This window comes from Macaca nemestrina, chromosome 4 (genome assembly GCF_043159975.1).
Source record: "Macaca nemestrina isolate mMacNem1 chromosome 4, mMacNem.hap1, whole genome shotgun sequence".
NCBI lineage: Eukaryota > Metazoa > Chordata > Mammalia > Primates > Cercopithecidae > Macaca > Macaca nemestrina.
This window is the reverse complement of record NC_092128.1, coordinates 78,502,573-78,529,985: the sequence shown is the minus strand read 5'-3', so window position 1 is coordinate 78,529,985 and position 27,413 is coordinate 78,502,573. Positions and strand designations below refer to the sequence as shown.

The 27,413-nt window shown below is 36.9% G+C and overlaps 1 protein-coding gene across 7 annotated transcripts in view; it reads right to left on the bottom strand.

Moving 5' to 3' along the window:
• Positions 1 to 27,413, bottom strand: part of LOC105475574 (glucocorticoid induced 1) — a 131,339-nt gene that overhangs the window by 11,619 nt on the left and 92,307 nt on the right. For 4 of the 7 annotated variants that reach the window (XM_011730944.2, XM_071094868.1, XM_011730947.3 and 1 more), the window contains 3 exons: positions 23,858 to 23,974; positions 17,156 to 17,308; positions 5,949 to 6,159 (listed from right to left, as the gene is read on the bottom strand). In XM_011730944.2, coding sequence (XP_011729246.1) covers positions 5,949 to 6,159; positions 17,156 to 17,308; positions 23,858 to 23,974 — 481 coding nt within the window. The remainder of the gene's footprint in view (positions 1 to 5,948; positions 6,160 to 17,155; positions 17,309 to 23,857; positions 23,975 to 27,413) is intronic. The other 3 variants (XM_011730951.2, XM_011730945.2, XM_011730946.2) reach the window with 2 other exon arrangements.

Sequence of the window (27,413 nt, the reverse complement as noted above, 5' to 3'; positions counted from 1 at the left end):
CAGTTACTTCCTTTCCCCTTATTTCAACAACAAATTTGAAATTCATGGCCTCTTTCCCACCAAGAGCCTATCACTAAATTTAGCATAATCTTAGTTTAATTACTCTTGGTTTTTAATTTTATGAAGAGTATCACACACTCTTCATGAACATTAAAAGCCTAACATAAAATTTAACAATTCAAAGAAAACACATTTTCAACATAGCTATAAAAATATATCCGTTAAAAAATGGACATATCATGAAGAAAGGTCTTAATACTCAAAAAAAATCTCCATTAAGCACTACACTGTGCTAGGCACTAGTTTATTTACTGACAGTAAAGCAATGACCAAAATATGGTCATTTACTCTTGTTGGAGCTAACATCATGGTAAACAGATAAGCGATTAAATGAAACATATATGCAGGTATGTTAAAATTTTTTGATTTGCTTATATTCTAAACAGCAATAATGGCTAAAACTGAGTTGTATACCTAAGTAGTTTTGAATTATGAATAATAACTCATAGACAGCTATCACAGTATCTGCCATTGGTACAATTGTTAACATTTTCAGAAAGAAGGGACAAGAGCATCTACTGGATACTTATTTTGTGCTGTTAGACACTGGAATGTATGTATCTTAAGATGCTGTCTTGAAAGAAAGATAGGTAAAACGACCTTGGGACATAATTCTAGAATAGATCAATTTTAACCTATAGACTAACTCCTTTGTTGGAATAATATCTTTATACTCTGTAATTTTACCACCAAAAGGTTCCTCTAGGATAATAAGCATCATAGAACCATATCAAGAGAATATTTTGATAAACACATCCAGGTTCAAAAGCAGTGATTTTTCAAGGTGTGGTAGCTCAAAGAAGTGTACCCATCATATCTGGTTTTACAATATAAACCCCCAAAAGAAAACTGCCATAAAATCTTGGCTGATTACCTAAAAAATAGAGGGTTAAAGCATAGTAAGGGCACAGGTCAAAAAAAAGGTCAAGAAATAGAACCCTAGAGATAAATACAAGTATGTTAAAATGTATGTATAAAGGAATAGGAAGATGCCAAAAGCAGTCTGTTTCAGAAGTCTGCCTAGGGTCAAGCCTAGACCCTGGAAAGACAAAATAATACTTTTTTTTTCTCCTAAGACCAAGGGAGGCTCAGTCCTAACACTAAAAGTTTAGCAATATGAATATTTACGAGTTAAGTCACAGAATGAGTTAAATAGGCTTATATGCATTGGCTTGGGAAACTCTATCCACATAGTGTACACTGTTCCTTCAGGAAAATATAGCTTAAATTATAAGTAATCAATTTATGGACTCTTGGAATACAACTCTCAGTAGTTGGCCTGAATAAAATGATTCCATTTATTTCATGATTATAATAATCAATGTTTCCACAATATCCTGCAAAACTGCAGAATTTTATAACAACTGCATAAGTGAACTGTGCCAAAGATCAATGATAAGTAGCTGACTGAAGTCTACATTTTGTGGCTTGCCCAGCACCAGTTTGGCTACCATCAAGCAATGCTGGCAGAGCTGCCTAAGCAACTAATATTCTGACACTGCCATCTGTATTACATAAATGGCTATTTTTGCTCCTTGCATTTTATTTTGGGTATGATAATGTGGAAGAATGTAAGCTACCTCTGAGGGTACATTCTGACGATGTCAAGATGAGTGCTCTTATTCTGGATCTCTGAATTCTCCGCACAGAGAAGAGCAGTAGTAGTTCCTATGGCTATTAGTTAGCCTGGAAACTTTATACATGTGACCAGTATGACCAAGTTGCCTTCAATCTTTAGGTTACTGGAAAAATCTAGTAAAAAATCAAAACAAAACACCAAAAACCCATTCACCTGAAACAGTCTCTCAACAGTTGAAACTTTCTTGACAGAGTGTTTTTGTCCTGGCATTGCAATCCATACAGGCAAAGAAAAAAACCAATGTGCGATGCAAATAAAATTATTTTATAGGTCTCAAATGATACATAATTCATAGCAAATAGATGTTAGGAACACACAAAAATAACGTTAGCAAAGTCAGAAAAAGAATACGTATATAAAACGAATACTAGAAAAATAATCAGCTCACCAGCACATCCCTCATTAGGGCAGCTATTCACTGCAGCTATCCCTCTCCCCTCCATGTCTATCCAGGCTCCTACAGATGTCTGAACTAGTTACTCTACCACAGAACAAATCTCTCTATAGCAACTGCAGAATATGTAGGTACTCCAAATCAAATCAATTCTAGTTAACTTCAAAATTATAGAATTCATTCTGTTTTCATAATGATGAAAAGCTCTAGGAAAGCTATACAGCTTCCTTTTATGTCTCTAATAAACAAAACACCAATTTATGATTTATTGTAGAAAACATACATTATAGGAAAGAATTAGTATCTTTTTTTGAGATGGGAGTCTTGCTCTGTTGCCCAGGCTGGAATGCAGTGATGTGATCTCGGTTTGCTGCAACCTCCACCTCCTAAGTTCAACTGATCCTCTTGTCTCAGCCTCCTGATTAGCTGGGGCTGAAGCTGCATGCCACCACACCTGACTAACTTTTTGTATTTTTAGTAGAGATGGGGTTTCACTATGTTGGCCAGGCTGGTCTTTAACTCCTGACCTCAACTGAGCTGCCCGCCTTGGCCTCCCAAAATGCTGGGATCACAGAAATAGTCAGTATTTTTAAAAAACAGCAAAACCCAGAGTTTGGGCTTTACATGAAGAAGAAATGAGTCAGAAACTAGCCTACAGTTTGAATGACATAACATATTAGTTCCAGAAATTGTAAAATTTCTGGACAACTCCTTCCTTTATACTTTTAGTATTCTAAACATCATTGTCTAATAGTGTATTATTTGTTTACATTCCTAATTACTTCCTACTAGACTATAAATTCCTTAAAGACAGATACCACATCTTAATCATCTCTATTTCTCCACTCTCTAGTACAATATCTGACATACAATAAATGCTCAACAAGTATTCCTTAAATAAACTAGAAGTATAACCTCAGTTGAAATACATAAATCTCAACTCCCAATTCTAAAATACCTATGTGTGCATACTTACATATATAAAAGGGATAGGTGCTATTTTCATTTTCTCTTTATAGTGTTTGATTTGTTTGAGAACTAGAAACCTTGTATTGCATAACAGAGGGCTACACAGTATTCCAGGGAGTAGTAACATCACCTTGATCTTAATCACAAAATAATGCCTCTCAGCTAAATATGGTAGATATTATGAAACTGATGTCATAGGGCTTTAATTCTCAAACTGAGGTGATCTTGTAGAAAACAGAGAAATGTCTTAAATAATTCTGAAACCCATTCTATATTTATAAGTTCTAAAGAGATTTTTAAAAAATCACTATTAAGCAACATTCATCACCACTAATTGTTTGCCATGTGCCAAAAAGTTGTGCTACGCATTTTGCTATATCTCATGTAACCCCAATAATGATATGAGGTAGGTATTATTACCCTATTTTACTAAGAAATATTTTTTAACTATTAGGAAAAAACCTTAGCTTTAGAGATGATCTGAACCAATGTTCTCATTTTACATATTAAACAAACAAAAAAAAGTATAAAGAAGTTAGTGTTATGCAGGCTTATATCTGGTATGTAAGAACAAAAGGACATAGAGGAAAATATACCAACAAAGGCAAACTTAGGAAAAGGTCTAACCTGTCTAAGAAATGGTCAGAATTAATATTATTAGATAACTGACACAAACTAGGCCAGAGAAGGTGATTTTGACTAAGCTGTGGAAGTTAAATAATTGATATTTTTTCCTGAAACGATTAGGGAAACTAACAGGTGATAATAAAGGTGATTATTTTTATAGCAGCAGCTACTATTCATTAAATCCTTGAGAATTAATGCAGGTTTTATGTCCAAACCTTCACAGGATTTTCAAATGCATTCCTATGGTCCCAAAGCCAGTGCTACTCTTAACTTCTATGTTATAACATCTCCTGCAAAAGACCCTGGCAGGAGAATGACATGATTATACCTTCTCATAATAAAATAGATTATATATCTTTAGGAAAAAGAGCTATTATATATTAAATAACACACACTGTTTGAAACTTATGATGTAAGTGAAGACCTGTGAGCTACAGAAACCACTATTCACCGGGAAGCCCTGAAGGCAATCTCACAACTAGTTAACCAAAATGGAACTCATCTACCATCTTCTCAATACCATTTTCTTTTTGGTTCAGCATCTCTCAATTATCCACAGTATTAAAGAAAACAGAACTCCAGAATTAATTGTCTAGCTGTACTACCAACATTATTTCTACTTTTCATTTTTACCCCAGGTACAAGTGTTAAGTAGCAAAAGTGGCCAACCTGAACTGTACTTATCCTTTCTACTGGCATAACAAAGAATATGAGTTTGGAATCAAGACAGACTGGTTTCTCCATTTACCACCTACACAACTTAAATCAAGTTACTATTATCATTTCCATTTACCTTCAAAACAAACATTCCTACTGGAAGCAAGATGTTTTATTGTGAAACATCCACATTAAAAGGTTGTGAGGAAGTGATTAAAGGTGTTTATTCTCACAGGATGCTTCAGTGAAATGAAAGTTTCCTAGTCTGACATTTTAAGACATGGAGGCTTCCCACGTGAAGCCAAGAGATATCTGGTACTATATTCAATATATCCTTAATGAAGGAAAGGGGTCCACAAGGCCTTCAATAATGAAAGAGTCAACAAGAAAGGGGAGAACTGTTAAGATCTACCCACATATAAAAGCAGAGGACAAAATCCAAAGTAGCTTCCACTTAACATCTAAGAAGAGTTACATATAATAAGTAAAAGACGTTAGACACAAAGAATATATACCTCATTATTCAATTTGTATGAAGTCTAGTAACAGGGGAAACTAAATTATAGTGATGGAAGTCAGCAAAGTGGTTACTTTCAAGTGGAGAGAGGAAGGATGCTATTGGCGAAGAGGCGCAAGGAGCCTTGTGGGATAATAAAAATCTTCTATATCTATACGTGACCTAGGTAGTGGTTTCATGAGCACACACATGTAAAAATTCATTTGGCTGAGCACTTATGATCTAGGCATTTTACATACAACAACATATCAATCATAGGGGATGGGGTCAATTCAGAACAAGGACCGTAAAACTCCTAAGATTTTATAACCATATAACTTTGTATAGTTTTACATTTTTGTTGACATTGACCTATTTCTCTATGGTGACAAGCAGTAAATTTGTTATAAACATAAGTTCAGTGTTTCTTTGCAAGTAGGTAGGAAGGTAGAAGCTGGGCAGTCTACATGGCCTTCTGTAGCTAGGTCTTAGGGGGCTAGAAACAGAAAGAACCCAGGGAGTGTTGGCAGACAAGTGGTGGTAGACACAATGATAGAAGAACATGGACAGATAGTTGGGCTTGATAGGAAATAAGAATCCCAGAGGGTCTCAACAGTTAATAATTTATCTACATACTATAATATAATCCCTGATGTCCTGTAGGTACTCACTGAGCTTTATAAACTTGGTTAAAAATACACTCTTTTCCAACAGAATTTTTAGAAATGATTTCCTCGCAAATCAATCTGATTATAAAATCTAACTTTAAGCTTGAGAAACATAAACTTTACCATAACCATCATCCGCTCTGGACAATACCAAGGAAAAGACCTATGTATTATATGAAGTTGTACACACTCCATTTTATGGCTTTCATTAGCTGTTAGAACCATGCGCTGTGCTTCTCTGACACATTTATGGAAGATGTTTGTTAGAGTCACAAAGAAGGGGGTATGTGAAACCAATGAACAAACAAACCTAGATTAACCAATCTTTAACAATGTCACCACTCAACAAAAGAAAAAAAAAGGATGTAATGGTCTAAGACAAGGTATAATGAGCAAGGCCCCATAACAAACCCTCTAAGTGGACGATTCCATTCTTACCTTTATCACGATCATAGAGCAAATCTTCTGTTGAGCAAGGGCTACCATCCTGGGATTCCGGGGGACAAAAAGGGGAGACACAGGGTGAATGACTGCTGCAGCTACTGCTGCGCTCCTGGACAGAAGGAGTCTGAGTGTCAATGCTGCGAGTACTACTGCTCCGGTAATGAGCAGGGAGTGGAGCTCTTCGACCATCTGGTATGTCCAACGGCTGTAAGAGGAATACCATTAAACATCCAAATGCTGGTGCATACATTCATCTACATAGAAAGCACATAGTATTTCCTTTGATTTCCTATTCCACCACTACTGACCCAATTTATTCTTCAAAGGCTAAAGACCAAGCTTGTATCTTAAGCTAATTTCTATATTACCTTTATTGAACTAAACATTTCTTTTCAAACAAACTGTTGGCCTTAAAAATTCCACAGCTCACTGTATGTACCTGTAGGTCAGCACATTCCACAAAACTCTTCAAGGACAGCAGGAGTCCTGTGCCTGGTACTACTCCTGGCACATGGCAGATATTCAGTAAACATTTGCTGAATGAATTAACAAAGCTAAAAAAAAATCACTTTGACTTGCTTGTAAGAAAAAGTGAAATCTCATATTCACAGGTACAGATTTTTCTGTTTGTTCTTCCTTCCTATTTTAATTTTTTAGAGGCCATGAACAGAACCATAGTTTCTGTTTCCTTTGCAAATGATCCAAAATTTCTAATAAAGAGGTTTATTCTATTAGTAATCAATAGAGGTTATTAATGTAACTCAGAAGAATTTTAATATTAGAAGAATTTGGGTATCAAATTCTACTAATTTGGTATCCAACTAAGTAGGACTACTCGTAATTTTCCTTAGTTTGAATACCTTGTTCTCAGTAGCAGAAAGAGAAAAAAGGAAACCATCATCATAGAGCCATATATTTTGGACCTGAGGGTACCTCAGAGCTCACTGGTCCATTGTTTTGTTTTCACAAATGAGGAACCTATAGTTCAGTGACACAGCTAATTAAGTGGCATCAGAGATGCTGCTGCAGTGGACTCTTTCTACCTAACTACTCTGCTTCTGTAAAAATACATCTTACGCCATATTCTTCATTTGTGTGCTAACAAAGTGAGGTTAACAAGTAAAATTCTCTATATTAAGTTACTATATAATTGAAAATATTTGCTGTTATTAAACACACAGGATTGCAATGCTAGGGAAAAGAACCAATATGCTGTTAATTTATTTATAACTTATTTTCACTATTTATTGTGTCTACTGCTCTTACTCTGATCATTGTCATTTCAGAGATTTTAGAAACACTGTCGAGAGGGGAAATGAAGGAAGGTAAAATCAGGTGAGATTCAAAATGTATCAATATTTTCTATACCAAACAAGTGAAGGCTGAAATCCGAAACTTTGCAAATGAGAACTTCATTTAGAGTTCTGCCCCTGCTGCCCCTGGACTGGAGAAGAAACAAAGAGGCTGAGGGCTTTACTTGCACTACTAGCATGACATACTCACCATACAGAGAGGAGCCCATCTCCTCCCTGTGAGCCCTCGGCACCCCACCTTTCATCTGGTGGGGCTCCTGGCTCAGGCCAGCAGCACAGCTGCCCCACCCCCTGCCTGAACATCCTGGTAGCAGCGGATCTGTGTTTCTGAAGTGGAGGTCCCAGACGCAACCAGAAGACCCTTTGCCATTACCACTGCAGTGGTACTCCCCTTGCTACCCTTGGACTAGGAAAGGAGCAAAGACCCTGAGTGCTTTAACCACACCTCCAGCAAGCTGCCACTGCCCTAAGAAGAGGTCAGTCTGTCTCCCCCAGGATCCCCCCAGCTTGAGCCCACAATGCAGCTGTCCTACTCCAAGCCAATCACACTGACTGGCAGCAGTTCTGCATTTCTCTGGGGTGGACCCCAGAGACGAGTGAAAGGCCCTCTGCCATAGCCACTGCCAAGTTCCCTTCCCGTGCTGCCTCCAAGCTCGGAGAGAACATAAAGCCTTAGCTCACCCCAGGGCTGAAGCCTGGGAGTGCCAAGCCAAGATCTGCAGCCAGCACTTGAGTGGGAGAGGAGCCCACCCTTTCAGAGCACTGAGAGGGAGCACAGGTGCAATCATGAGGAAATACAGAAGAGCCACGTGGCTGAGCAAGAGCTTACCTACTGGCCATTACGCTTAAGGGCCATCAAACTTCAATCACAGTGCAAACTTCAATACAAAAAATACTTTGCTAATAAACCCTCCTGTGAAACTAAAGACAATAACTCAGCTACAAATAAAAACCTTGTACAATGCCTCAGACTCTAAAAACATCCAGAAAAGTCAACCAACTGTACAAATTATGCCACGGTTGAAGGAACACCAGCCCACACAGGTGAGAAAGAACCAGTGCAAGAACTCTGGCAACTCAGAAAACCACAGTGTCTTCTTTCCTCCCAATGACCACATTAGTTCCCCAACAAAGGTTCTTAAACAGGTTGGAATGGCTGAAATGACAGAAAGATAGAATTCAGAATATAGAAATGAAGGTCATCAAGATTCAGAAGAAAGCCAAAACACAATCCAAGGAATCTAATGATTACCATAAAATAATACAGGAGCTGTTTGATGAAATGGCCATTATAAGAAGGAACCAAACTGATCAGAGAGTTGAAAAACACACTACAAGACTTTCATAATGCAATCCCAAATATTAATAGCAGAATAGACCAAGCTGAGGAAAGAATCTCAGAGCTTAAAGACTGATTCTCTGAACTAAGTCAGATGAAATTTTTTTTCCTTTTTTTTTTTTTTTTGAGATGGAGTTTTGCTCTTGTTGCCAGGCTGGAGTGCAATGGCACAATTTTGGCTCGCTGCAACCTCCACCTCCTGGGTTCAAGAGATTCTCCTCCCTCAGCCTCCTGAGTAGCTGGGATTATAGGTGCCCACCACCATGCCCGGCTAATGTTTTGTAATTTTGGCACAGATGGGGTTTCACCACGTTGGTCAGCCTGGTCTTGAACTTCTGACCTCAGGAGATCCACCTGCCTTGGCATCCCAAAGTGCTGGGATCACAGGCATAAGCTACCATGCCTGGCCAAAAAAATTTTTTTTAATGAATAACAGAGAATGAACAAAGCCTCTGAGAAATATTGTACTATGTAAAGAGACTAAATCCACGATGCACTGGCATCCCTAAAAGCGATGAGGAGAAAGCAAGCAAAGGGTTCTTTCTCACCTGTGTGGGCTGGTGTTCCTTCAACTGTGGCATAATTTGTACAGTTGGTTGACTTTTCTGGATGTTTTTAGAGTCTGAGGCATTGTACAAGGTTTTTATTTGTAGCTGAGTTATTGTCTTTAGTTTCACAGGAGGGTTTATTAGCAAAGTATTTTTTGTATTGAAGTTTGCACTGTGATTGAAGTTTGATGGCCCTTTTAGAAACCATATTTCAGGATATTGTCCATAAAAACGTCCCCAACCTCACTAAAGAGGCCAACATTCAAATTCAGGAAATGCAAAGAACCCCTGCAAATACTACACAAGAAGACCATTCCCAAGACACATAATCATCAGATTCTCCAACGTTGGAATGAAAGAAAAAATGTTAAAGGCAGCTAGAGAGAATAGGCAGGTCACCTACAAAGGGAACCCCATGAGGCCAACAGCAGACCTTTCAGCCAAAATCTTGCATGCCAAAAAGATTGGGAGCCTATATTCAGCATTATTAAAGAAAAAATTTCCAAGCGAGAAGTGCATATGCAGTCAAACTAAGCACATAAGCAAAGGACAAATAATATCCTTTTCAGACAAGCAAATGGTAAGAGAATTCATTACTACCAGACCTGCTTTAAAAGAGATCCTGAAAGGAGTGCTAAATCTGGAAAAGAACATTATCAGCCACTACAAAAACACAATTAAGTACACAGAACAGTGACACTATAAAGCAACTACACAATTAAGTCTGCATAATAACCAGCTCACAACACAATGAAGGATCAAATCTGTACATATCAATATTAACCTTGAATGTAAATGGATTGAATGTCCCAATTAAAAGGCACAAACTGGCAAGCTGCATAAAGAAGCAAGACTAAAAGGTAGGCGTCTTCAAGAGACCAGGCTCACATGCAAAGACACCCATGGGGTCAAAATAAAGGGATGGAGAAAAATCTACCAACCAAATGGAAAACTGAAAAAAGCAAGGTTGCTATTCTAACTTCAGACAAAACAGAATTTATACCAACAAATATCAAAAAAGACAAAGAAGGGCAGTATATAATGGTAAAGGGTTCAATTCAACAGGAAGACCTAACTATCCTAAATATACAGGCACCCAACACAGGAGCATCCAGATTCATAAACCAAGTTCTTACAGACCTACAAAGAGACTTAGATGTCCACAAAATAATAGTGGGAAACTTCAACACCCCACTGCCAGTATTAGCCAGATGGCTGAGGTAGAAAATTAAGAGATATTTAGGACCTGAACTCAACACTTGACCAAATGAATTGAATAGACATCTACAGAACTCTTCAACCCAAAACAATAGAATATACATTCTTCTCATTACCACATGGCACATAGTATAAAAACAACCACACCAATGGACATAAAACAATCCTCTACAAATTAAAAAAAACTGAAATCATGCCAACCACACTTCTGGACCACAGTACAATAAAAACTGAAATCAATACTAAGAAAATTGCTGAAAACCATATAATCACATGGAAATTAAACAATCTGCTTCTGAATGGCATTTGGGTAAACCATGAAATTAAGGCAGAAATCAAGAAAGTCTTTGAAACTATGGGAACAAAGATACAACATACTAGCTTCTATGGGACACAGCTAAAGCAGTGTTAAGAGGGAAATTTACAGCTCTCAAAGTCCACATAAAAAAAAAATCAGATCTCAGATAACAACTTAACATCACATCTAGAGGAACTAGAGAAACAAAAGCAAACCAACTCCAAAGCTAGCAGAAGACAAGAAATAACAAAAATCAGAGCTGACCTGAAAGAAACTGAGATGCAAAAAATCATAAAAAAGATTAACGAATCCCTGCATTAATTCTTTGAAAGAATAAGTGAGAGAGACTGCTAGCTAGACTAATAAAGAAAAAAAGATCCAAATAAACAAAATCAGAAATGACAAAGGGGACAGTACCATTGACTCCACAGAAATATAAAAAACCCTCAGAGACTACCATGAACACCTCTATGCATGCAAGCTGGAAAACACAGAAAAAACAGGTAAATTCCTGGAAACATACAAACTCCCAAGACTGAACCAGGAAGAGAGAATCCCTGAACAGAACAATAATGAGTTCTGAAATTGAGTCAGTAATAAAAAGCCTACCAACCAGAAAGAGCTCTGAACCACATGGATCCACAGCCAAATTCTACCAGATGTATAAAGAAGAGCTAGTACCATTCCTACTGAAACTATTCAAAAAACTTGAGGGGGAGGGACTTCTCCTTAACTAATTCTATAAGGACAACATCATCCTGATACCAAATTTGGCAGAGACACAACAATGACAACAAAAACTTCAGGTGAATATCCTTGATAAAAACAGATGAAAAAATCCTCAACAAAATACTAGTAAACCAAATCCAGCAGCAGATCAAAAAGTGAATCCACCACGACCAAGCAGACTTTACCCCTGGGATGCAATGTTGGTTCAACATATGCATATCAATAAATGTGATTCATCAAATAGAACTAAAAACGGAAACCACATAATTATCTTAATAGATGCAGAAATGGCTTTCAATAAAATCCAACATCCCTTCATGTTAAAAACCTCCAACAAACTAGGCACTGAAGGAACATACTTCAAGATAGTAAGAACCATCTAAGAAAAACCCACAGCCAATGTCACACCGAATGGGCAAAAGCTGGAAGCATTCCCTTGAAAACTGTAATGAAACAAGAATGCCCTCTCTCACCACTCCTGTTCAACATAGTACTGGAAGTCCTGGCCGGAGGAATCAGGCAAGAGAAAGAAATAAAAGACAGCCAAACAGGAAGAGTAAAGGCACACGATCCCTGGTTGCAGACAATATGATTCTATACTTAGAAAATCCCATAATCTCTGCCCAAAAGCTCCTTGATCCAATAAACAACTTCAGCAAAGTATTTATTAAGAAACAAAACATACAAAAATCAGTAGCATTTCTACATACTAACAATATCAAAGCTGAGAGCCAAATGAAGAACACAATCTCATTCACAATAGCCATAAAAAGAATAAACTACCTAGGAATACAGCTATCTAGGGAAGGGAAAAATCTCTAGAATGAGAATTACAAACCACTGCTCAATGAAATTAGAAATGACAATATCAGATGGAAAAACATTCCATGCTCATGAATAGGAAATATAAATATTGTTAAAATGGCCATACTAGCGCGGTGGCTCATGCTTGTAATCCTAGCATTTTGGGGGGCTGATGTGGGCAGATCACGCAGTCAGGAGATCGAGGCCATCCTGGTCAACACAATGAAACCCCGTCTCTACTAAAATATAAAATAATAATAATAATTATCTGGGCATGGTGGCACACGCTTGCAGTCCCAGCTGCTCAGGAGGCTGAGGCAGGGGAATTGTTGGAACCTGGGAGGTGGAGGTTGCAGTGAGCCAAGATCATGCCACTGCACTTCAGCCTGGAGACCGAGCAGCAAGACTGTCTCCAAAACAAAAACAAACAAAAAAAACCCCCAAAAAGCCATACTGTCCAAAGCAATTTCCAGATTCAATGCTGTTCCCATCAAATTTCCAATGATGTTCCTCACAGAATTAGAAAAATCTATTTTAAAATTCATATAGAACCAAAAAGGAGCTTGAATAGCCAACGTAGTCCTAGGCAAGAAGAACACAGCTGCAGGCATCACATGACCTGACTTCATACTATACTACAAGGATATAGTAACCAAAACATGGTACTGGTACAAAAGCAGACATAAAGACCAATGGAACAGAAGAGAGAGCCCAGAAATAATACTGCACACCTATAACCATCTGTTCTTTGACAAAGTTGAGAAAAATAAGCAAGGGGAAAGGACTCCCTATTCAATAAATGGTGCTGGGATAATTGGCTAGCCATATGCAGAAGACTGAAACTGGGTACCTTCCTTACACCATATACAAAAATCAACTCAAGATGGATCAAAGATTTAAATATAAAACCTGAAACCATAAAAACACTGGAAGATAACCTAGGAATTACCATTCTGGACACAGGACCTGGCAAAGATTTCTTAAGAAAGATGCCAAAAGCAACTGCAACAAAACCAAAAATTGACAAATGGGACCTAATTAAACTAAAGAGCTTCTGCACAACAAGAGTTTTCAACAACAGAGTACACAGGCAACCTACATAATGGGAGAAAATGTTTGCAAACTATGCATCTGACAAAGGTCTAATATCCAGAATCTAAGAAATGAAAACAAATGAACAGCAAAAAACAATCCCATTAAAAAGTGGGCAAATGGTCAGGTGTGAAGGCTCATGCCTGTAATTATAATCCCAGCACTTTGGGAGGCCAAGGCAAGAGGATTCTTGAGCTCTGGAGTTTGAGGCAAGCCTGGACAAATTAGCAAGACCTTGCCTGTACTAAAAAAAAAAAAAAAAAAAAAAAAAAAAAAATCAGCTGGTTGTGATGGGACGTGCCTGTAGTCCTAGCTATTCAGGAGGCTGAGGTGGAAGTATCATTTGGGCCTGAGGGATTGAGGCCACAATAAGTCATGATTGTGCCACTATACTCCAGCCTGGGCAATGGAGCAAGACCCTGTCTCAAAAAAAAAAAAAGAAAGAAAAAGAAAAAAATGGTGGGCAAATCACATGGACAGACACTTTTCAAAAGGATATACACATGGCCAACAAGTATATGAAAAAATGCTCCACATGACTAATTATTACAAAATTGCAAGTCAAAACCATAATGAGATACCATCTCACATCAGTTAGAATGGCTATTATTAAAGAGTCAAAAAACAGGCTGGGTGCGGTGGCTCACGCCTGTAATCCCAGCACGTTGGGAGGCCAAGGCAGGCAGATTGCCTGAGCTCAGGAGTTCGAGACCATTCTGGGCAACATGGTGAAACCCTGTCTCCACTTAAAAAAAAAAAAAAAAATTAGTCGGGCGTGGCAGCATGCACCTGCAGTCCCAGCCATTTGGGAGGCTGAGGCAGGAGAATCGCTTGAACCCAGGAGGCAGAAGTTGCAGTGAGTCAAGACTGCGCCATTGCATGCCAACCTGGGCAACACAGCGAGACTCGGTCACCAAAAAAACCAAAACTAAACAAAAAAGCCAAAAAAACAGATGTTGGCAAGTTTGTGGAGAAAAGGGAACGCTTACACACCGCTGGTGGGAATGTAAATAAGTTTAGCCACTGTGGAAAGCACTGTGGTGATTTCTCAAAGAACTCAAAGCAGAATTACCATTCAACTTAGCAATCCCAATATTGAGTATATACCCAAAGAAATATAAATTGCTCTACCATAAAGACACAAGAATGCACATGTTCATCACAGCACTGTTTACAATAACAAACATACAGAATCAACCTAAATGCCCATCAGTGGTAGACTGGATAAAGAAAATGTGGTACATATATACTATGAAATGCTAGGCAGCCATAAAAAGAATAAGATCATGTCCGTTGCAGCAACATGGATGGTGCTAAAGGCCATTATCCTAAGTAAACTAACACAGGAACAGAAAACCAAATACTATACATATTCTTACTTACAAATGTGAACTAAACATTGAGTACATATAGAAACAAAGAAGGGAACAACAGATATCAGGGCCTACTTGAGGCTAGAGGATGGGAGTAGGGTGAGGATTGAAAAACTACCTCATCAGGTAGTATGCTTATTACCCGGGTGGTGAAATAATCTGTGCACCAAATTCCCATGACATACAATTTACCTATATTACAAACCTGCACATGTACGTTTGAACCTAAAAAGTTGAAAACTTCATTTGTCTACAGTGTGCTGCTAAACAAAAACTATACCAACTTCATACAACAATAACTATTTTACTCTAAAGATAATTTTTAATTATTTACATACCAGTTCATTTTATAAACAAAAAAATGTGAACAAGATGTCTGGTTAACTATGTTGGAATACTGACATAGTTAACCAGACAATTTTCCTTTTTTGGCTACTGGCCAGTTCATGGTGATATTTTGATTAATTAAAACTTTGAGGTACACTTAATCATAAATCTAAAACTTTTAAAAATTATGTTTGTAGGTTATCCCAGAATAATTCTGATATGGCTACAATTGAAGTATGGCTTATTTAAAAGCAGAAGTACTTTACCAAGTTTTTTATTTTAGTACAGTTTTGCTTTTTAAGGATGTTTTTAAGGAATCAGCAAATATGTGAATTATCTCATCCTCTAAAAATTAGACCAAAAGTTTACATCCTTACATTACTGTTCTTAAACTTTACTTAATGTGTAAAGAAAACAGTTTAATGGGCTGGGCACAGTGGCTCATGCCTGTAATCCAAGGACTTTGGGAGGCCAAGGTGGGCGGATCATTTGAGGTGAGGAGTTCGAGACCAGCCTGGCTAACATGGTAAAACCCTGTCTCTACTAAAAATACAAAAATTAGCTGGGCATGGTGGTGTGCGCCTGTAATCCCAGCTATTCAGGAGGCTGAGGTGGGAGAATCACTTGAACCTGGGAGGCAGAGGTTGCAGTGAGCCGAGATTGTGCCACTGCACTCCAGTCTGGGCAACAGAATGAGACCCTGTCTCAAAAACAAAAAACAAAAAACAAAAAACAAAAAACAAGAGTTCAATGGTAAACAGGGATGCCATGATGTCCGAAGAATTCCTTGATGTTGTAATATATATAAAATTATAAACTTAACATGAAATTTTGAAGGAGAGTAAAACAGTATAACCTTTTGGGAGGGTAATTCTGGCAATATTCAAGATTTTAAATGTATAAATGCTACAACCTAGCAATTTCACTGCCAATTTTAAAATATGGAAAAAGATCTAAAAAAACCATTTCTCCAATGAGAATATACAAATGACCACTAAAGGCCGGGTGCTGTGGCTCATGCCTGTAATCCTAGCACTTTGGGAGGCCGAGGCGGGTGGATGATGAGGTCAGGAGATCCAGACCATCCTGGCTAACATGGTGAAACCCCGTCTCTACTAAAAATACAAAAAAATTAGCTGGGCGTGGTGGCGGGCGCCTGTAGTCCCAGCTACTCGGGAGGCTGAGGCAGGAGAATGGTGGGAACCCAGGAGGCGGAGCTTGCGGTGGGCTGAGATCATGCCACTGCACTCCAGCCTGGGGGAAAGAGAGAGACTCCATCTCAAAACAAAACAAAACAAAACAAAAAAACCACTAGCACATGAAAAGATGCTTAACATCTTCAGCCACTAGGAAATGCAAATTAATACCACAATGATGTATCACTTCACATCCACTAATATTGCTATAATTAAAAAAGGACAGATAATCACAAGTGTTGGTGAGGATGCAGAGAAATTGGAATTCTTATACATTGGTAGGAATGGACAATAATGAAGACACTTTGGAAAAGAGTCTGGTAGTTCCTCAAAAGGTTAAACAGAGTCACCATATCAGCAATTCCAACCCTAGGTATATACCCAAGAGAAATGCAAACAGTATATTCACACAAAAACTTGTATACAAATGTTTATAGAAGCATTATTCACAATAGCCAAAAAGTAAAACAATCCAAATTTCCATTAACTGATAACTGAATAAATAAAATCCATATAACTGATTAATATTTGGCCATAAAAAGAAAGTCACCGGTAACAGGCTAAACATGGGTGAACCTTAAAAACACTACACTAAGTTAAAAAAAAAATTCAGTTACAAAAGGCCACGTTGTATGATTCCATTGATATGAAGTGTCTAGAATCACCACCAAAAAATCCGTAAGCAGATTAGTGGCTGCCTAGGGCCAAGAGTATTACAGGGAAATGAGAGTCCACTGTGAAAGGATAAAATGTTTCTTTTTGGGATGATGAAAATGCTGTAAAATTGATTGTGGTGATGGTTGTATAACTCTGAATCTCTTAAAAACCACTGAATTGTACACTAAATGAGTAAACTGGATGGCATGTGAATTGCATCTTAATAAAGCCGTTACTAAAAAAGTACTTTTCAGACAGGTCGTTATATCAAAGAAAAAAAGGATTCAAATATCCCACGTAACCTTACCTTGGATACTTCTTCCTTCCCATTATTTTCTTTAATGAATACCTTTTCTAATTCAGGGCTTATTCCTTCTACATTGCAGGGCACACGTGAAACAGATGATTTTGGCACTGATATATTTGACAGTGGCATAGGAACTGACCTTGATCCAGTAGCCTATGAGATAAGATAAAGGTGGTATCAAATTATTTATGGTCAAAGCAATTAAGAACTAAGGAGTATGGTAAATATTAAAATTGAAACTCAATGAACAGAGTTATTTCTGACCTTCCAAATACAATAAAAATTCAGGTGCACATAGAGAAATTTAGGTTCTGTACTAAGAAAGTAAAATGAAAATTACATAGTCAAAATAATCATTTCAAATCCTTTTATGTAAGTATAAAGGCATAGCTGTATAATGTATATACTTGTTCAGTAGAATGGCAGAATCTTCTGCATTATTTACATTGTTTTCCTTTTTCTATTTCACGGGAACAGCATAGTTGAAGTCACGTAACTTAAATATATCACGTAAGTCCACTGCATAGCTCTGTATGAGTATGTTTAAAATATGTTTGTCTTCTGTATAGTGACAATTACCTTCTAGTATCTTCCATTTCCATCTAAGAAAATCTGTTGGATTATTAAGTCATGTGGCAACAGTATTATGCTAAGCTCAACAACTCACTTAACAATTTAAAGGCTGTTTTCAAAAGTCCTTGGCAGGAGTTCTCGAAAATTAACTACCACTAATAGTTGTTAAGTAAAAAGTGTAAGACAAGACTTTTGATGCTTAAGGATTTATACAACAGGAAAGAATAAGAAAAATAAAGATTAATAAGGTAAAAATTAAAACAACAAATGACCTCTATCTTACACTGAATCAAGTTGACATACATGATCTGTGATAAGGTAGACTGCTAATCATGGGTTAGCACACTAATAATATTTCCCATACAATGATGTATTCTTGCCAACTGTGAGTTGCTGCTCATCAATGTCTTTTGTCTCTTATTGATGCATGAACTTTTTTCATATTGAAGTTTTCACTCTTTTTCATATATTACTATCAAGTATTTTTTCAAATACTGTTGACTCTTGAACAACATGGGTTTGACCTGTGCGGGCCGACTTACATACAGATTTTCTTCCACCTCTGCCATCCCGAGACAGCAAGACCAACCTCTCCTCTTTTTTCTCCTCCTCAGCCTACTCAACATGAAGACAATGGGGAGGAAGACCTTTATGATGATTCATTTCCACTTAAATGAACACTGAACATATTTTTTCTTTCTTATGATTTTATTAATGATCATATCTTTTCCCTAGCTTACTTTATTAAAGAATATAGTATATAATACATGAAACATACAAAATATGTTAAGTGACTATTTTATCAGTAAGGCTTCTGTGCAGCAGTAGGCTGTTAGTAGGTTAAGTTTTTGGGAACCCAAAAGTTACAAACAAATTTTCAACTGCATGAAGGTCGATGCCCCAATCCCCATTGTTGTTGAAGGGTTAACTGTATTTTATCAAATAGGTAATCAACTTTAATCAAATATTTTTCTTTCTGGATTTTTATGGTTTTTCATATTTAAATACTTAACCTATCATGATTTATTTTTGTGTATGGTGTAAAGTCTTAGTATTCTTTTCCCCACACAGTAATCCAACTGCCCCGACATTTCTTTATGGATTCTGTATTTGATTTCCTGGAGCTACTATCTGATAATCCCTAGACAGAGTGCCACTTAATTGCTATAATTTTATATTATATTTTCATATCTTGTAGGAAAAGTCCTTTCAAATTTTCTTTTCTATTAATGGGCACTGGTTTTTCATTGACCTTTGAAGACAACTTTTCAAGTAATAAAAACAATTCATTTAAAATTTGCACTGGAACTCAAAACAATTTCAGGTAAATTGCTATTTGAAAAATACTTAATCTTCCCATCTATTAATGTGTTAAGACTTCTATTTCATGTTCTCAAAGATGTATGGTTTACATATTTCTTGTAAGTTTGATTCCAGGTATTTTATATTTTTATCATATTTTCAAACATGTTATTACTAATACAAGAGAAAACTGAATTTGTGTTATGTTTATATTTTATCTAGTCATCTAGTTTCAGTTTTCCCCTTTTCATTATGGAAAATTCCAATCACAAACATAATTCAATAGAGAAACAAAATAAACCCCCTGGTACACATAATCCAACCTCAAAAATTATCAACATTTACCAATTTGTTTCATGTGAACAACCCTTTTTGGTTTTTAGAATACTTTAAAGTACATTCCAGACTTCATATTCCACCTACAAATATTTCAGTATGTATAGCAAAGGATAGTAATTTTTAAGAATAATCACATGGCAAAAATTCAATGTAAAATTGAACAATTGTGTAAGTCTTCTTTGTTAAGTCAATGAGTCAACTGATCTACTGTAAGTGCATTGGTATCCTAGAGAAAAACTGCTTGAAACACAAACAATATGTTAATTGTATCAGATTAAGAAGAAAAAGGAAGGCATAAAAGAATTTTCACTTCAAATGTCTCAGGCTTGCCAGTTTGTTTTACAGCTTTAATGAGTTATAATCGGCATACAATAAAATTCTCCCATTTTAAGTATGCAATTTGTTGAGCTTTGTTAGTCTAGTCACATTTAGAACCTTCTATCATCCAAAAAGTTTCCCTAGGGCCTCTCTGTGGTCAATCCACATCCCTAAAACTTTGTTTTGATAATGTTGCCTTTTTGAGAATTTAACATAACAAATCATACGGTATGTAGCCTTTTGCTCCTGATTTCTTTCACTTAGCATGATGTTTTTGAGAATCAGTCATGTTATTCCATATATCAGTAGTTCCTTCCATTCTACTGCCTAACAGTATTGCATGGATGCAGGGTTTATGAAGTGTTTATCCACTCATGACTTGATATTTGTCTATTTCCATTTTTTTTCTTTTTTTTTTTATTATACTTTAAGTTCTAGGGTACATGTGCACAACATGCAGGTTTGTTATATATGTATACATGTGCCATGTTGGTGTGCTGCACCCATTAACTCGTCATTTACATTAGGTATATTTCCTAATGCTATCCCTCCCCCCTTCCCCCTCCCCACAATAGGACCCGGTGTGTGATGATCCCCTTCCTGCGTCCAAGTGATCTCATTGTTCAATTTCCACCTATGAGTGAGAACATGCGGTGTTTGGTTTTCTGTTCTTGCGATAGTTTGCTGAGAATGATGGTTTCCAGCTGCATCCATGTCCCTACAAAGGACACAAACTCATCCTTTTTTATAGCTGCATAGTATTCTGTGGTGTATATGTGCCACATTTTCTTAATCCAGTCTGTCACTGATGGACATCTGGGTTGATCCCAAGTCTTTGCTATTGTGCAACAGTGCCGCAATAAACATACACGTACATGTGTCTTTATAGCAGCATGACTTATAATCCTTTGGGTATATCCCCGGTAATGGGATGGCTGGGTCAAACGGTATTTCTAGTTCTAGATCCTTGAGGAATAGCCACAGTGTGTTCCACAATGGTTGAACTAGCTTACAGTCCCACCAACAGTGTAACAGTGTTCCTATTTCTCCACATCCTCTCCAGCACCTGTTGTTTCCTGATTTTTTAATGATTGCCATTCTAACTGGTGTGAGATGGTATCTCATTGTGGTTTTGATTTGCATTTCTCTGATGGCCAGTGATGATGAGCATTTTTTCATGTGTCTGTTGGCCGTATGAATGTCTTCTTTTGAGAAGTGTCTGTTCATATCCTTTGCCCAGTTTTTGATGGGGTTGTTTGCTTTTTTCTTGTAAATTTGATTGAGTTCTTTATAGGTTCCGGATATTAGCCCTTTGTCAGATGAATAGATTGCAAAAATTTTCTCCCAGGTTTACTGTTCACTCTGATGGCAGTTTCTTTTGCTGCACAGAAGCTGTTTAGTTTAATTAGATCCCATTTGTCAATTTTGGCTTTTGTTGCTGTTGCTTTTGGTGTTTTAGACACGAAGTCCTTGCCCATGCCTACATCTTGAATGGTATTACCTAGGTTTTCTTCTAGGGTTTTTATGGTTTTAGTTCTAACATTTAAGTCTCTAATCCATCTTGAATTAATTTTCGTATAAGGAGTAAGGAAAGGATCCAGTTTCAGCTTTCTACTTATGGCTAGCCAATTTTCCTAGCACCATTTATTAAACAGGGAATCCTTTCCCCATTTCTTGTTTTTGTCAGGTTTGTCAAAGATCAGATGGCTGTAGATTTCTCTGTTCTGTTCCATTGGTCTATATCTCTGTTTTGGTACCAGTACCATGCTGTTTTGGTTACTGTAGCCTTGTAGTACAGTTTGAAGTCAGGTAGCATGATGCCTCCAGCTTTGTTCTTTTGGCTTAGGATTTTGGCAATGCGGGGTCTTTTTTGGTTCCATATGAACTTTAAAGCACTTTTTTCCAATTCTGTGAAGAAAGTCATTGGTAGCTTAATGGGGATGGCACTGATTCTATACATTACCTTGGGCAGTATGGCCATTTTCACAATATTGATTTTTCCTATCCATGAGCATGGTATGTTCTTCCATTTGTTTGTGTCCTCTTTTATTTCACTGAGCAGTGGTTTGTAGTTCTCCTTGAAGAGGTCCTTTACATCCCTTGTAAGTTGGATTCCTAGGTATTTTATTCTCTTTGAAGCTATTGTGAATGGGAGTTCATTCATGATTTGGCTCTCTGTTTGTCTGTTACTGGTGTATCAGAATGCTTGTGATTTTTGCACATTGATTTTGTATCCTGAGACTTTGCTAATGTTGCTTACCAGCTTAAGGAGATTTTGGGCTGAGACAATGGGGTTTTCTAAATATACAATCATGTCATCTGCAAACAGGGACAATTTGACTTCTTCTTTTCCTAACTGAATACCCTTGATTTCTTTCTCTTGCCTGATTGCCCTAGCCAGAACTTCCAACGCTATGTTGAACAGGAGTGGTGAGAGAGCCATTTTTTTTAGTATTATGAATAATGCCTCTGAGAAGATTCATGTACAAGTCTTTGTGTGGACATATGCTTTTATTTCTCATGGATTGATACCAAAGGGTGAAAATTCCAGGTTGAATGGTCAGCATAGGTTTAACTTCTTAAGAAAATGACAAAATGTTTGCCAAAGTAGCTGTACCTTTTTGTGTTCCCACCAGCAATGTATGGCTGTTCTGGTTGTTCCACATCCTCATCAACACTTGGTATTGTCAGTATTTTTCATTTTAGCTATCCTATCATTTGTTTTAATAGTCTAGTTAATTCACTTTGATTTTCTAAATATATAATATCCTATGTTAGTAGTAATAATTCTTTTTCTTACTGCCCTGTTCTAGAACCTCTAAACCACTAGAAAATAATATCAATAATTACAGACATCCTTGACTTGATTTTTTAACAATTACGCTACTAATATTTTATTGTTAGGATCTTACTATATTTGCAGTTAGTCACATTAGGAAATATCCTATTTTTAGTAAGAGAGTTTTTTTTAAAATCACATGATACTGAGTTTTTATCAAGTGTAATTCAGCATCTAAAAAATCAAATGTTTTTTCTACTTTGGTTTCCTGATGCAATGAACTAAATTAATACATTTACTAATGTTGAATCATCCTTATCTTTGTGAAACAAACTCTAATCGGAGTTTGTTTTGATATACGGCGTGGGTTTCTTCTGTTACATGACTATTTGGTTCCATGGGATATGTTAGTAATTATTTCTAGGGGAAAATAAAAACGTTAATCCTCAATTTCTTCATATGTAAAATAGGGATAAAATACATAGAGATACAGAGAAAGATGGGTAAAGGAACTGTTAGGAAGATTGAATGAGATAATGCCCATAGCTGCTCAATAAGTGAAGGAAGTAAAGGTTTCAATCCAGGTCAGTATCATCCTTGAGACCACTATCCTCTGTTTTATCTGTTATTAAGAGAAGGCTATCCATTGAGATGGACTCTCGCTCTGTCAGCCAGGCTGGAATGCAGTTGCATGATCTCGGCTCACTGCAACCTCCACCTCTCGGGTTCAAGTGAGTCTCCTGCCTCAGCCTCCTGAGTGGCTGGGATTACAGGAACCCACCACCAGTCTGGCTAATTTTTTTGTATTTTTATTAGATATGGTGTTTCATTATGTTGGCCAGGCTGGTTTCAAACTCCTGAGCTCAAGTGATCCGCCTGCCTCGGCCTCCTAATGTGCTAGGATTATAGGCGTGAGCCACCATGCCCGGCTGCTTTTTTTTTTTTTTTTTTTTGAGACAGAGTCTCACTGCTGCCCAGGCTGGAGTACAGTGGCATGATCTTGGCTCACTGCAAGCTCCGCCTCCCGGGTTCACGCCATTCTGCTGCCTCAGCCTCCCAAGTAGCTGGGACTACAGGTGCTTGCCACCACGGCTAACTTGTGTTTGTATTTTTTTAGTAGAGACAGGGTTTCACCATGTTAGCCAGGATGGTCTCGATCTCCTGACCTCATGATCCACCCGCCTTGGCCTCCCAAAGTGCTGGAATTATAGGCGTGAGCCACCAAGTCCGGCCGCCTGACTGCTTTTTAACAATCTTTTTATAACAATTTAACAAACTAGTAATTTAGTAAAGCTAAAGATTTATGGTTTCTTAATGCTGAAATGATGAATTCTCCTCCTTAAAGAACGAAAAGTAATTATTCAAACCTGGACAAGAAGAAGTTAGCCTACCTGAGTATGACTGATCGTTATATGGTTGCCATGAAGAGGTGACTGGCGATCTTTCTCCTTACTGTGACGACTACTCTGTTTACTGCGTTGTAGCTGCTGTCTCAGTTTGGCAATCTGCTTTGGGGGCAGGGAAAGAGAAGCAAGAAGAGAATAAAAGTGAATACCAAATTTTTATATTTATTTCTTCAGTTTTGGGGTATTGATTAAAAAAATTTCAAGTTTCTAAGAAGAGACAGTATTTCACCACAATAATTTACCCTTGAAAGTTTTTAGGATTAAGATTATTAAAAATGAGAAATAAATATATACTACAAATGCTTCACTTTTACAAATTTTAATAGTGTTATTGGTAAATACACTAACTACATTTACCCAGATTATTTCAGATTTTACCTTTGTAACACCAGAAATATCTTCCTATTTGAAAACCTTTTATAAGATGAAAAATAGTATTTCAAATGCCTACTGATTAAAATTAAACCTGAATTCTAAACATAGGCACATTAGTTTCTAAGTTCCTGTCTTACATAAACAAAATGGATCTGGTTTATCAATTACTAAACACTTTAAAATTGTAAATCCCATGATGTTGTGGAGAATCAAAGCTATTTAGTATTAGTAAATTATTAATATATTACTATATATATTGCTCTTCAATCACAAAACCTATAAAAACAAATATAATTTAGGGTATATTCTCCTAAAAGGAAGGTTCACACTTCTCTGGTTTCACAGAAAAGTCATTACTATAATATGACCTGGAATTCATTAAACTACTTACATATTTTAGGTGATGTAAAAAAATTTCTGAGTATTTTAAAGGAAACCATTAACAATTTGGGGGAAGTCATTTAATATTGGTATTATTTTCCTTGTAGAAAAGATGATGTTAATCAATTAATAATTATTCCCTGAACATCTACGATGAGCCCAGAGAGATACAACAAAGATACAATGTATTACAAAATTATCTAAATATTTACCTTGAATAACCATGGCAATATAAAGCACAATAGAAAATTACTATTAAAGCCTATAAATGCTCAAGGGTAAAAGTATATAGGTTGCTGAGAAAACTAATGTTTACCTGTGGTTAACAGTAGAAGAGAAAACAATATAGAAGAAAATGAAGCACTCAAACAAGGAAGAATTTATATCCTTTCTTTTATGCTGAGATCTTTAGATCCCTTTAAGTGTTTTAAAGCTCTATGTAGCTTATGGATCTCTCATAAAATGTGCTTGCAAAAGATGTACAAATAAGATTATGTTAATATTTGTGTTCCTTCCTCTCTGTTGAACTGACATAATTTTCTTGCAGAGAACATTAATTTTCATAAGAAAATGATCAAAATTTGTAGGTAATTAATATAAATCAAGACCGATAATTCTCTATGATAAAAAAGAAATAGGATTTCAAATTGTACAATTCATTTAATTAGGACAGAGGTATAAAAGCAAAACCAGAAAAGCTTATATGAAAGAGCTCAGAATGCCTAGAGATTAATAATATAATTTGTACTTGCTCATTTAAAAAATATTTAAAAACCTTAAAATTGATAAATATTAGTCAAGGCTTCTGAGATGTCAAAATAAGCTTTTTTCAAGGCTTCTGAGATGTCAAAATAAGCCAGAAAAGTTTTGTTCTAAGCCGACTTAACAAACCCTTGAAGATGAAAAGCCTATATCATGCTACAAACCTTACTTCACTTAGATTACCAACCTAAATAATACAATCCTATAGCTTTTCACAGGTACTCTGAATTCCAAAGACAGACCTTCTTTGGGATATAACATAGTTATGCTCGTGTTTACAATTCAGTGGGAATTAGGATAAAAGTCCATCTTCCTAAATATATATTATATACTTGGCATATTTCAAATTCTAGTCAAGAAGTATGTGAGAAGCCTTCTTTCAACTTGAAACAGGTCCCAATTACACTGCTCCAACGTTTTAAAAAGTTAGGGAATAAGTCAGCTGGGTGCAGTGGCTCACACCTGTAATCCCAGCACTCTGAGAGGCCAAGGTGGGTGGATCAGGAGTTCAAGACCAGCCTGGCCAACATGGTGAAATCCTGTCTCTGCTAAAAAAAAATACAAAAATTAGCCAGACGTGGTGGTGTGGGCCTGTAATCCCAGCTACTTGGGAGACTGAAGCAAAAGAATTGCTTGAACCTGGGAGGGGGAGGTTGCAGTGAGCCAAGATCCCACCACTGCACTCCAACCTGGCCAACAGTGCGAGACTCTGTCTCAAAAAAAAAAAAAAAAAAAAAAAAAAACCATGAAAAAGTTAGGAAACACGTGATACTGGGTCACAAGGAATAAATAATAACTATATAGAGAGAAATTAGCATAGTCACAAAGAAAAGATTAAAGCATTTATGAAATTAAATGAAGAAAAACCAGAAACTGGCCTTACTTAACATCTGAGAACCAGAAACACATTTTTTGAAAACTTAGTAACATCAGCTCTGTTTACTTGCTATTTTTGTCCTGTTTATTTCCCCCACTACTGTTACCATTTTAAAAAATAAAGAAAAAATGCAAAACCAAAACCCTCATCCTCAAAAGACTGGTTGAGCACTTTTGCCTCAAGGACTGAAGAAGACAGAAATCTTTCTCAGAAAGAATTATATTCCACCATAGAGCAGGGAAATGGGAAATCTTAACTTAAAAGGATTAAGTGATGGCAGTGAGAAAGGAAGCAGGATTTGGGGGCTTTGGGAAGAGAAGAAAAAAAGAAGGGAGCTAGCCTAAAACCAGGAAAAATGTTATAGGTTATCACTAGCAAGAGACCTGGTGTCCTCAGTTCATCCTTCTTATCCACAGGTACCACTGCACCATGATACCAGCACAACCATCATAAGTAGCTGGAAAGAGAAGTAATCCTTATTTCTAGTGTTAGGACAATGTGGGAAGTATGCCACTGCTACCCTAAGACAGACCACTAAACAATATTTGCTATAGAAAGACCACCCATTACATACAGTGGTTAAGGTCTCTCTATCGCACTACTATAGGTTGGTTTATAAACCAAGATTCCACAGAACAGTGTTTCAGTGGGAAAAATACATCCTGGGTGTGAGACATCTAACTGATAACCAAACTTTTAAGACATAACCAACTCAAAACTAGGAAATTAATCTTGGAAGTTAGCTCCCCACAACTTAAGAACCACCTTTTGAAAAGAGAAAATCCAATACATAAACTATAATAATTTGTATTCAATAGTTAGAAACTCTGAATATTTAAAGATAACCTGCCCTAGGGTGCCATCTTTGGTTTGCGGTTTGAGTGTTAAGCAAGCATTAAGGCACCAGACTGAGGGGTAAATTCAGGCCAGACCAAGCTCTACTCAGCAAGCTGTAGCCTTAGCAGAATACTCAGGCTACCTGAGAGAAGACTTTTCCTTCACTAAAAGACACTGCCCTTTAAAAAAAAAAAAATCTTATGCTAGTGGGGCTGCATCTACTTAGAGGGAGTGTTTTTATCTAATTCACACAAAGGTGACCTATAGGGTAGCACCTGTCCAGAACATGGTGACTAAAGCTAAAATCCT